The sequence below is a fragment of the Corvus moneduloides genome, chromosome Z (assembly GCF_009650955.1).
Source record: "Corvus moneduloides isolate bCorMon1 chromosome Z, bCorMon1.pri, whole genome shotgun sequence".
NCBI lineage: Eukaryota > Metazoa > Chordata > Aves > Passeriformes > Corvidae > Corvus > Corvus moneduloides.
Genome location: NC_045511.1, coordinates 13,949,493 through 13,961,822, shown reverse-complemented (window position 1 = coordinate 13,961,822; position 12,330 = coordinate 13,949,493). Strand labels below are relative to the sequence as shown.

At 39.4% G+C, this 12,330-nt stretch overlaps 1 protein-coding gene across 2 annotated transcripts in view; it reads right to left on the bottom strand.

The window, feature by feature from the left end:
- ADAMTS12 (ADAM metallopeptidase with thrombospondin type 1 motif 12) overlaps positions 1-12,330 on the bottom strand; it is a 160,276-nt gene that overhangs the window by 33,727 nt on the left and 114,219 nt on the right. For both annotated transcript variants that reach the window (XM_032096207.1, XM_032096206.1), the window contains exons 14-16: positions 10,316-10,436; positions 5,197-5,441; positions 3,778-3,919 (exon numbers count right to left, since the gene is read on the bottom strand). In XM_032096207.1, the coding sequence (XP_031952098.1) occupies positions 3,778-3,919; positions 5,197-5,441; positions 10,316-10,436 (508 nt within the window). The remainder of the gene's footprint in view (positions 1-3,777; positions 3,920-5,196; positions 5,442-10,315; positions 10,437-12,330) is intronic.

The window sequence follows — 12,330 nt, the reverse complement described above, 5'->3', positions numbered from 1 at the left end:
GCAATGTAATTACCTACCTATTTTCGACACTGCAAATAAATATCAGGTATTGCAATGTGTTCTCCTTTTCCCTGCATGCAGTATTAGGTATGTTTGCCAGAGAAAACATGGATTTTTCAGAGTATTTTGTCCCTGTTAAATGCCAGAGCCATCTTTGACACCACCATAGATGGGAGCACTTGAAGGAAATTAAGGAAGCCATGAGAAAATTTGGATCTTCTGTTTCTCCACTGCAGTGGAGCTGGAGACGGGTATGTGTCAGGGCACGGCATGGTGCTACCTTGAGGCCAAGAATCTTGGGGAAAGTATGTCAAGGGAGCTGCCCTGGGTTCATTCTGCGAAGAGACAGCTTCAGTCTACAAAGATTTTATTCATCACTGGAACGTTTTCCAGGTACACTTCCCACAGATAACAAGCTGTACCACACAGCTAAAACAATATTTTTTCTCTTACAACTGATGAAACTTTCCTGCATCAGCCCATTGCCCTGCCTGTAGCCCAGTTTGTCATTCCTTAATGCAGCTTTTCTTTCTTGGCTCAAGAAAGCACTTGTTTGCATTGTCCTGATCTGTGTGGCTACAAAAGGCCGAAGTGCCCTTGGATTTACTGTTGTGTTTTTGACCAGTGGTGATGAAAGGACCTATGCTGGATCTTTGGCAGGTCCAGGTTTGCCAAGGGAACAGAAGTCTAGGTGAGGATCAGTTTCTTGCACTGGCTGCAGCTGTCAAAGTTAGTTGAACAGTTCACCTTTCTTGGTCCTCCTTTTTATCCTAAAGTTATTGGTTTATTGTTTACCAAATGATAATTGCAATAATACTTGAAAGCTATTTACTACTAACCTTAGGCTAAATAAATACAGCTTTTCTTACTGATCTCTAGGCTTGTCTTCAATAAGATTTGTTGTGCAGCACACTCATAGCAGAATATGACCTTCAGTCTACTTCAGTAGACTTTTATAAACTTTTCAGAACACTTCAAATGCCAGTGATTTGGTACAATGAGCATGTTACTGCCAACAGCAATAAGTTCTGAATCCAAACAGAGTGAACATTCACATAAAATCAATTGCATCCTTCACAGCCAGAAGGAAGTTCTGTGGAAGCCACTTGGACATCATGGAGAATTACTTCACTGAAAGGGTTGTGAAGCATTGGAACAGGGTGCCCAGGAAGTGGTGGAGCCACCATCCCTGGGAGTGTTCAGGAAACAACTGGATGTGGCACTTGGTGTCATGGTTTAGTTGACAAGGTGGTGTTTGGCAAAGCTTGGACTCCATGATCTTGCAGGTATTTTCCAGCCTTTATGGTGCTTTGAACAGCAATGCTGGTCCACGTCCCAATGGCCCAGAGCACAACCAAACTGAATGTGTACCTGCAGAGAACTGCAGGCGTACTGTAGTATTGGGTTCCCCTGCTCCAAGTGATGCACTGAAGCTCTGTGTCAGGATTTCTCTTTTTTAATGGGCAAGGCGTAAGAGACAATACCCTGACTGTATCACATTTACATCCTTCTTTAGACCTGTCCAGTTACTTTTCTAAACATATGTATCTCAGAGGAAAGAGGGCTACGGGTTTATTAATTTCTTGTCTTCTGTCCATGAAGAACAGAAATTCAGCAGAGAACTGGTGAGGTTTCTGTGCCCTTCATGAACTGGGATGCACCTCCTGGTTCCCCTTCAAACTGATGTCACCAAGTCCATCTTGTCTGAAACACATGATTTCTATTTATACAAAGGCAATAAGCTAAAAAAACATTTATTAGGAGCACAAATGCAGCAAACAGAGGAAGTCAATCAGTAAATAAAACGTGAAAAAACCTCACATACCACAGTTCTCTGTTTAAGTAACCCCTGTGGCAGTTAGAAATCAAAGCCACGTCACACAGTTTGCTAGCCAGAAGAGAGTACACAGGGCTACAATTTACCTAGTGAGAAACAGTTCTGGGAATACTGCAGCTGATGTAAAAAGAACCTCAAAACAGCATAATAAACAGTGTACCAACACATTCCGCTTCTCTCCCTTTATTTTATGATAACAATTTTTACATTAAACACAACTCACAACTAGGTAGGTATCAGAACTAAAACCTACAGCGCACAATTAAGCAAAACACTTGTTTTGTGCACCTATTGAAAGAAAATGGTGGGTGTTCTTCTGCTAACCAGAAGGCACACAGTGTTTTGTGCTGAGAGACTCTTCTCAAAAAAAATCCAGAAAAAGAAATCACATCATCTATCTACTGAAGCATATATATATATGAATGAACACACTCTCTATAATATGTTGATTTTATGTATATAAAGATATTTTTCAAATAAGATGTGAATGATATTGGGATGGGATATTTTACACGACACTTCTAAAAGTTCTTTTAATCTTCTAAACTTTAGGTCATACAATGCCCTTTGTCCAAACCACTGAAGATGTATTATTTTAGTGTCTTCCTTGACAGGAGAGGTTTAAAAGCTGTTACTCCCACAATCACCATTACTTCTAGAATCACAAGTGGATTTGTTACAACACTTGTTTTTCCTTTTTCTTTCCTTCTGCAAAGCAGTTAAAAATGCAGTAATTATCAAAACCCACTAACAAAACTCTAGCATTAGAAAAGGCCTTTCTCGTATTACTGGTCTGGTTGTAACAGTGATCTTCTACTCTTCCGTACAGTTTTCATATGGATGGTCAAAGAATAAGGTTATGGTCATATCTCCAGAATTCTTTTACTGTCCTGTGAAACTCAAGAGCTAATTCAGACAGAAGGCTACAGTTCCTTTCCCCCAAGTTCAGAATTGCCTTCATATACAACCTTTTCCTCACAGTTTCAAAATTATTCCCACAATAGATGGATAAAAAAAAAAATTACTATTGTAAAGAAACCTTCAGACTCTTTATTCTTATTGTTGGTTTACGACAAATATTAACTTTATCTCATTGATGTTCACTACTTCAGAGGAAGTTCTCCAGCTGGCATTTTGTGTGAGTTACCAGAAGCAAGCTTCTAGACCTGTTGTTAAAGCCTACTTCATCGTCATCATTCTGCTTGTCTGTTTTAATGTGTGGCACAGAACTACAATATAACTGCAGTGGTAGCCAAGCCATTGCCAAACTGGTAAAGACATGGAAGTTCTCAAGACTAATTTAAATAAAATAATTATTGAGCAATGCACAAAAAGAGTTGTTACTTGTCAAGGCAAGACAGAAATTAAGGATATTTTTTGTAGTTAATATATTGAAAAGACTTAATAGGGAACCAATAGTAGGTCATAAATTTGTATTGCTGGAAAGTAAGGCTATGATGAACAGTATTGACAACAAATTATGAAGGAAAGAACACCATACCTTCTTATTTTGGTTCACAGAAGCTGAGAATTTGAGGGCAGGTGTTTTAGAAACCTATTTGACTTAAACAATTTTAAACCATTTTATTTTGAAGTCAAAATACATTATTCACAGAATCACAGAATGGCTGGAGTTGGAAGGGACCTCTGGAGATCATCTAGTCCAACCCCCCTGCTAAAGCAGGGTCATCTGGTGCAAGCTGCACAGGATCATAACCAGGCAGATTTTGAATGTCTGCAGAGAAGGAGACTCCACAACCTCTCTGGGAAACCTGTTCCAGTGCCCTGTCACCCTCAAAGTAAACAAGTTATTTCTCACATTATTTTTGAAACCATGTGATCCAATTTCCCACCAAATGCAGATTAAAGAACATTACCTCTTTGAGGACTATGTCTGTAATGAAGACAAACAGTAAGAGAAAAAGGAAGTGAAGAATTACCTCTTCCACAGGTAACACTGCAGGCTGTCCACTCTCCATACTGCCAGAAATACTCTGGCTCTCCAATCTCATTCTCATTGCTTTCTTCTTTACGTACAGTGTATTCATACTCAATTCCAGGGTTAGTTTCTTGAAAAAGTAGCTGGAAAGAGTGGGGTTTATTACTTGTTTGATTAATAATCTACTGGCCAAAAGCTTTCAAAAAGTGTGAAACTGGAAGAATTAAACCTGCCCATTTTGGAGTCTGGTACCAGTTCAGAGTAGCAGACTTGCAGAATTTCCACTTCTATGTTGACAGTGGCATACATGAATCTTTCAAAGACACAGTTGTTTACCATGCACTTCTGCAAACGCAGGGGGGAATAAATGGGTCACCATAATTGGTATCCTATTGACTATAAAAGATAATCCAAAGTCCAGCCAAAGCATCCCTGTGCTGCTGACTAAGAGTTATTGCCTATCCCCATTACAAATTATAATTTTCCTACCTTCTGAAATAGCTGTTACAAAACAACCATTAAGTCAGAAAATTACAGATGCTATTCAGATACTGCTTTGATATTATTTTTCAGTGTTTCTGAATTAAGAAGAAAAATTCCAACCGAGAAGAGGCACTCAAGAAATTTACCTCAGAGGAAGAAAGTAAACATCATCAAGGGATAAAAGACTTCAGCAATTAACTTTTCTTCGCAATTGTACTAAAAGTGAAGACTGAGCACTCGTTAGTTTTGTCTTCTCATGAGACATTCAAAGTGTGAAAGTGGTCTCCCATCACACCCCTAATACTTCTTTTAATTGCATGGTGGATATACAGGCAAACAAGCCATGAGAGATACTTTCAAAGACCAAAGGGCCAATTCCTAGTTATTTTTTCAAGACTGACAGAAGCTGGTTATGTTTAAGTTAGAATCTATAAAGAAACAAAAGAAAACAGCCTCTGCAGACATTATATGGATCAGTTTCACTTACCATAAGCTATTCTTGCTCCATGCAAGCTGTCACTGCGGTCAGCTTTCCCTAGCTCTCACTGTTCACAGCCTGACATCAGCTCCCCTTTTGTGACAACTTATTTTTCATCTGGATCCGGGTCACATCACAGCCATGTGATGGTCAAATTTGGTACAAGAGACAAGAAAGTTTGGGCAGAGGACTGACCAACTATAGGTGACAGGATCCCTGTCCTAGTGGCACTCTTTAAAAAATATGAGTATGATACAGGATGTATTTTTAGGCAGGATGAACAACCCTCAAGCAAGGTGCTTAATTCTCTCCAAAACAGCTCAACTATTTTTTTCAAGACAGCACATTAATAGTGGTTTGTACACCAACATTATATATTTTCCCAGCCTCAGTTTCAGAACCCCAGCACATTCTGCTGCCATCCAAATGAGCAGGTTCTTCTTGTGATCTTCTGCTTACCTGAATCCATATTGATTCATTGGTGGGTCCTGGAGCAGTCAAATTTTCTAGATCCCCTATTCTGTCGTACTGAAATATTGTGCCTGCCACTTTGTATTCGCCATTCCACTGGATGATGAAGCCTCCATTCAGGTAGTACTTTGCTGGGTCTTTGCTTCGCACAGCAAGGAAATTTCCTGATTCTGCAACTTCCATGACTTTGATTCCCCTCGCACCTTTTGGAATTAGCCCAATATCAACATATCCTAAGAGACACGAAAAATTCATGGAGGTGAACAACAGAAATGTCACTGCATTCTACTTATTTCTAAGATGATTAAAACATCAATCAGCTATGCTTGAAAATATATACAAATGTGCTATCACAGAGCTTGTATTTCAGTTTGCTAGTAGTGTGACTTTCCACGTCAGGGTTTCTACTGTCAGCTGGGGAATAGTGTTTAGGCAATGCCAGCATTTAGGCATTGAGAAGGGATGCAGAGGTGAATGACTTTCAGAGCTGTACCAGGAGAAATCCACTGCACAGATGAGAACCAACATTCCCATAACCATACCCAAGGCTCTGGAATGCTGCAATCTGGAGAAATGCCAGGGAGTTCCAGCAAGTTAGCAGTCTGTTGTGGGAAAGGTTTTTTTGATTTGCAAAGAATGTTTTCATCTGTACCCAATGTACAGGTACGCACAGAATTCCACGTACCTTCTCTTAAGGCATTTAACTTCTCTGTGACTGCTTGCCTTACAAAAAATAAATGAATGTTATTCAAATGCCTCAAATTACTACTATAAATTGAACACATTTTCATAAACTACTGATTTTGATAACAAAGTTCAAGAGCTCTTCACCTGTTAAGAGATGTATGGTCTGTGTGTTAAGAATTAATCTAGAGCACCTATTACAGAAATTTGTTCACATAACAGGCAATATGTGACATCAGGCTCTGTGCTTCTCACCTTACAGGAAACTGCTATTGTTGTTGCTACTGGACTGTAAAAACAGGAAGTTCACATAGATCCTTGAACAGAAACTCAGTTAGCTTTCTTGTTATTGCCCCTAGCTGAGCTCTAGAAATTAGATGGATGACATTTCTACATGCTGGTACACTGGGATTGTGAGCTGCATTTTGTGCTGGTTTATTTCAGGACTGGAATATGAGTTCCTCAGTTCTCATCACACACTACCGAGGTCATGAATTAAATTCTGAGACTCACATCCTGTTTACCTTTCTTGTGAAATGAGCTTATCACCTTTGATTACTCACTCACACGAGTGAGATAAACCACACTGGGCATGCTAAGCAATCTTCAGTATCAATGTTCTTCACCTACCAGAAATATTTATGTGCTGTACAACAACCTGCTGTTCTAAATAAGTGCCCGAGAGTCTTTAACATCCGAATTTTATTTGCAGCTCTCTTGTGGTGTAATAAATACTGGTTAAAATGTCATATGCTGCTTAGAGTACAAAACAGGATCTGTCTGCTTCAGGTCTTTCCTAATTACACTGATAATATATAATTACATATATGAATTTCCAGTGATCGATGTTTAAGAAGGAGTGTTTTCTGAATGTTACCTTTCTCAAGTCTCACAGACTGACTGTGGAAATTCAAACATTTCAGTTTTTTCTAAGTGAATGAAGTAACAGAATCTGGAAGCTCACTGAATGACTTCTATTATTCAGGAAATCAGTGGTCTAGGTCTATTGTAAGTAACCAAGTCTAATGATTCTACCAAATGCTCTATTCATTCAGTGCAGAGAAGACATATTATGAACACAGTGTGTGATTATGTAACTAAAGTCTTGATTAGAAGGCATACTTACAACCAGGACAAATTAACACGGCATGGAAAATCTTAATTATGTCACATCCTGACAGCTTGGCTTTGCGATGCTTATGTCCTTTTACAGTAGGGTTGGGTTGGGGTTTTTTTCTGATGTAATTAGAATAACATTTATTCAAAACACAAAGCATAAGAACAATAAAACAATTTTTGTTTTGTTGCAACACAAAAATCTCTATATCCCTTCAAGATTTTGCATAGTTATTTTTGTCTGAATCACCTGCTGCTGCTCATAAACCTTATTTTAAATGTATTGCAACTGTCTGGTAAGGGATGTTACCATTTGTTCTGTGTATCACATTGCCTTCTCCCTGGCCCTCCTCACCAGCTAAATTACTTCCTGATTTCCCAGAGCCTCTTGCTGATTCCCAATAAACATTATCTGATTTTGAAAGGAAAGCAAATGACCAGCAAGCTTTTGAGTTTGTCCCTCAACATAATACATTTTTGTTTAAAAATCCAGTGAGTGGTGTTTATGTAATTGTTCCTGGTTATGGGGTTTCATTTGATAAGGATCTAGAGATCCCAGATTCAGTAACAGTCAAAATGTCAGCTGTCTTACCTACACACTGGGCTCATTAAATCCTGAAGCAACCCTATTGTGGGTGCTTCTGCACACCTGTGAATTGGCAACTCTCAGATGCTATTAATCCTTCCCTTTTGAATTAAAATTAAATCTATATGCTCCCAACACGAAACCCTTGTTGTATGCACAGCTCTACAAGGACTAAAGAACTTGTTTCTCTTTTCCCACTTCTGTGAGAAAAGAGTAATTTTACTCAGGCCATTAGCACAGCACTGCAGATCAAATGATGACCAGATCTCCTTGTCACAACAGTTCACTTTCCTACTCTCCAGCCTGTTTTATCTGCAAGCCTCTCTTAAAAATACACATTCCTGAGGCACAACTTTCCTCTATGCCAGGTTCCAGACACTACCATGACTTCTTTGCCCAGGCTTGACCTTCTTGCTTTTCCATGCCCTGCTCATGCAGCAACCTTTCTGCCACCAAAGTTCAGCTGAAGCAACTTCAATGATTTTCAAACAAACCCTTTGAAAACAAGGGGGGTAATAATAGTGTCAACAGCTGAGACAATGTGTTCCCATGAGACCTCTGGTTTGTTTTCCACCATGAAACTCCAAGAGCAGCCATTACAAAGATGATGCTGTCATTTCTGTGACTCTCTTGGATGCCCCTGAATCACTATTCCTATTTTGCATCCATGAAAAAAACAAAGAATTTTAAGGGAAATGCAAGTAATAATACAGATTTCAAAACTTTTCCTTCTGACCATGAGGCAGTAAGATTTCTAAGACTTCTACAAAGACATCTTCTTCAGGTAAAACTGATCACCCTGCCCTGCAGTGAAAGGCTGAATTATTAAAACTATTTCCTAGCATTTCATTAGTTAGACATGGCAACTGAGTCAACTTGCACAGACAATACACAGTGCTGCAGCACTTGACCAAGAAGGGCCTTGCTGGACTGAGGTTCTGAACAAAGATTTAAATCAGAATATATTAGCTTTGGCTTTGTATTTTTTCTATGACACTGAACATAGAAAAACGTTTCGAATCTTCTTTGCTGGTGACTGGCAGCATGCTTTGATACAGTTTTGTTACCTATGCTGAATTTATATCCTGAGTCTGAAGTCTTTATGTTTACATAAACTGTTCAGCAGCCACTCTGCTATAAAATCTGACAAACCACTGACAACACATCTGTCAGACACAAAAAGAAGACAGATATTCTGAACAAAGCCTTTTGCCTATTCCCAGTTGAACACCTGTGCACATCGGTGAAATCCACACATTGTCACGAAGAGACCACCAATCTCTGCCCTTCCTTACATTTTTCCTTCTTTTTGTCTGCAATGGAGTCAATGTCTATAGAAGGGAGAGAATCTCCAGAATCAATACATTTTTTAATGAATCTAAAGAAAACATTGAAATAATTTTACTTAACACTCAGTATCCCTCAGCAGTATCTGTCAGTAAGACTGACTGAATCTTGTGGCAAGGAAAACCTAAGTAAATATAAAGCACAAAATGAATTTAAATAAAAGGTACTTATCCTCCCATAAGTTACAATACTGGACTTTTTATGTAAAATTGTTATTCAAAAATAAAGTTCACATCTTTAGCCTTGGAAAGCTCACACACAGTCAAAGGCAGAGTGAATTTTAGATTTGCAGAAAAAAAAGATCAGAGGCTGAAGGATTACTGTTGTATTGGAAGAGAGGGAGCTCCAGATTTTCTTTTGAAAGTCTCACATACATATGAAACCTGCACTGCTGCAGGATTGCAGTCGTCTTCACAGTTCACCTTTGGGACACAGAGAGAAGGAAAGCAAACACAAGTACAGAAAAAAACCCTGAAATATTAAAGAAGCTTTTACCCCAAACTTTGGAAAATCTGGTCAAACCAGCCCTAAGTTAGTAGCACAAATCATACTTGTGCAAGGCAGAACTATTTTATTTGAAAAACCCCACAAATCCAGAAGTCAGCCAAAGGCACTCACTGCAGTTTCCCCCTCTTCACTACAATGGTACCAGTTACTGATCTTGAGACTTCTCATCTCTGCATCAGCCTCTTTCTTTAGCTGCAGACCGTACTCCAAGCATACTCTCCAGTGCCTCATCTTCTCACCTCTCCCCCTCCTGCCCTGGTTTTCCATTGAAAGCTGTTCATCCTAGCTGCCTCTTCACCTCCAGCTCACCACCATATTTCTTACTCAGTTTTAGTCTCCCACTCCTGCTTCCAGACTCTCTAGCTCCCATTCATCCCACACAAGTCAACTTAAAGCCTGAATGTCTCGCTACCATCAGTGAAGACGGGCTCAGTCCTCCAATCGCTTATTCAGACCACTTCAGCCCTGCAGGGACTCTTCTCCTCTTTATGACGCTTAGAAATGAATCCCCAAGATGCTCACTCCAGCACTTTCTTGGTGCTTTCTACTTTACAGAGATTAGGTCCAGATTTTTCAAGATGGCAAATTACATTCACTTTGTAAATGCATTTGCTATTTTGGATTTTATTGTTAACTGCATAACTTGCACAGGACCTGTTGGGTCTCTAACAATTTTTATAAGACAAGGTGTACTTAAAAAGCACAGAGCAGGCATTTCTTTCTGGCAGAAGCATGATTCACTGAAACACCCGTTTACAACTTCCCACGCAGATGATCACTCAGTTTTCAACGAGAAACACTTTAGTCATTTTTACATAGAGAAATGACTTCATCAACGGAAGAATTTAAAAGAAGAACCTGTATTACCAAATCCTTCACTTTGATTAAACATCATCTTCACTGTACGACAAGCAGAGCCGTCTCCCAGGCAAACTCCACACTGGTCTTCTGTTGCGTTGGAATTTATCTCATAATCACAGCCAACAGCCTAGAAGGAAAAACAGTGTTGGAGTAAATGTGGTGTCCACAACAAATTCTTGCACTTCTAAGAAGGGGAGTAGTGTAGCACCTGTATAGTGTATTACACCAAGGTGAAAAACAAACTAACAAGCAATAACCATTACCATGTCACAAAAAACACAGTAGTGACCAGTCACTTGAGATGGAAATGTGCCACCCAAATGGCCTCAGTATCTGGGACTGGCCCCAACATCCAGGATTTGTGTCTGCTTTCTTACGTCACAGAGCTATCCACAGGTTCCCAGGAACACAATGCAGTAACAGAACTGAAATCTCTGCCAGCTTTTTGTGGCCATCTGACAACACAGAACCTCTACTACAGTCAAACCCCCCTAGCAAAGAAAAACTCTTCAGCAGGCATGAAGTTTTATATCAATGGTTCTTCAGCTTGCCAGCACAGGAGCATGGGTCAGGATAAAGTGAGTCAAGTGCATCAAGTTCTAGTAAAGACCGATTTTCCAGTTCATGCTTGCTACAGGGAGAGAGAAAAGTTTATTCATACTGAGTCAGGAAAAAACTTCATCCTTTCCCAACCCAAAAAATTCTGTGCTCTAATGTCTTTAAATTTCAACACAATTTTCATTTGGTTTTGGGATTTCTTTCCTGCCTCTCCTCAAAAACAAGCAAGGTTGCAGAACACAACCTAACATCCAGCATTCAGTGGCTGTTAATAGTATCTAAGACACCTGGAGGTCTGTGATGTCGATGAATAGCCAGAAGTCTGGTAGCATGTAAAGGTTTTCTCAGCTGATTTTTCTCAAAATAAGCTTTCAGGTGCTATACCTGCCAACTTCTCTGACACCCTCTTGATGTATGAAAATCTGGGTATTACCTCTTTTGATGTTGATCTTATTTTACCTTCAATACATCAGCTACTGTAATCTTCTGCAAGCTTCTGACAGGAAAATCCACCTATGAGACTAACCTAGGTATACAGGCTCCTGCATTCTTCAGTATTTTTCTATCATTTTCAGCTTAAGAAACACTTTTTGTCTAAGTGTCAGTGATTTAATGAACAATTAGAAAAACCATGAAAAACAGAAGCAAGGAAAGGCCTCAAGCTACAGATGGTGGCAAACTGCACCACTGTAAAGAAGATTCAAAAAAAGACTCATCCATCACTTAATGCCAATACACACCTAGCACCTTTCATACCAGCCCTGAAAAGTCATGGCCATGTCAAAAGGTTCTGCAGCAGTCTTAGCTTCCCCCTCCTTTCAGTGAAGGCCACTTTCAAAAAATGAAAAGTTTCGTAATGTCTTGCACAAAGACAGATCCTGGCACCAAGGACCAAATTTATGAGCAGTACAGAATGTTACAGAGATAAGGATGTATTAGGAAGGTAACTTTTTGCCCCCAAGTATGCAGCTATTTGACCAAGGATGGATTTAATCAACTATTCAGAATACACAGATGCCACTGCTACATGAACAGGATGCTTCTTTATCTTGTCAGGAGTCCAGCTCTGTCTCTTCACCTGTTGTCTACAGATGCACTGGAGTTTATGTTTAACACTTCCTAATAATTTAAAGAGGCTGGAGTGTTGCTGTTTTCTCAAAGTGATGCATTCTGCAGTACATCTACTGTACTATTACTACATCTGTTAATCATCTGCAAACAGTGAAGTCATAGTTATCTGGTTTATTATTAGACCAGAGAAATAATCAGACAATCTGGAGAGTCGTGGAAGTTTAAGTTTATTTTCTATACTATGAACATGAACAGAAAGGTGGGGAAAGTCTGAAGAAGGAACCCTTGTGCTTCATGCTTTGCTATTAGACAATATGATTAATGACTACAGAACACTCGTGGTTTTGAAAAGGTTTCTGTCCATCTTTATTTGCTGTGCATTCTTGTTTGAG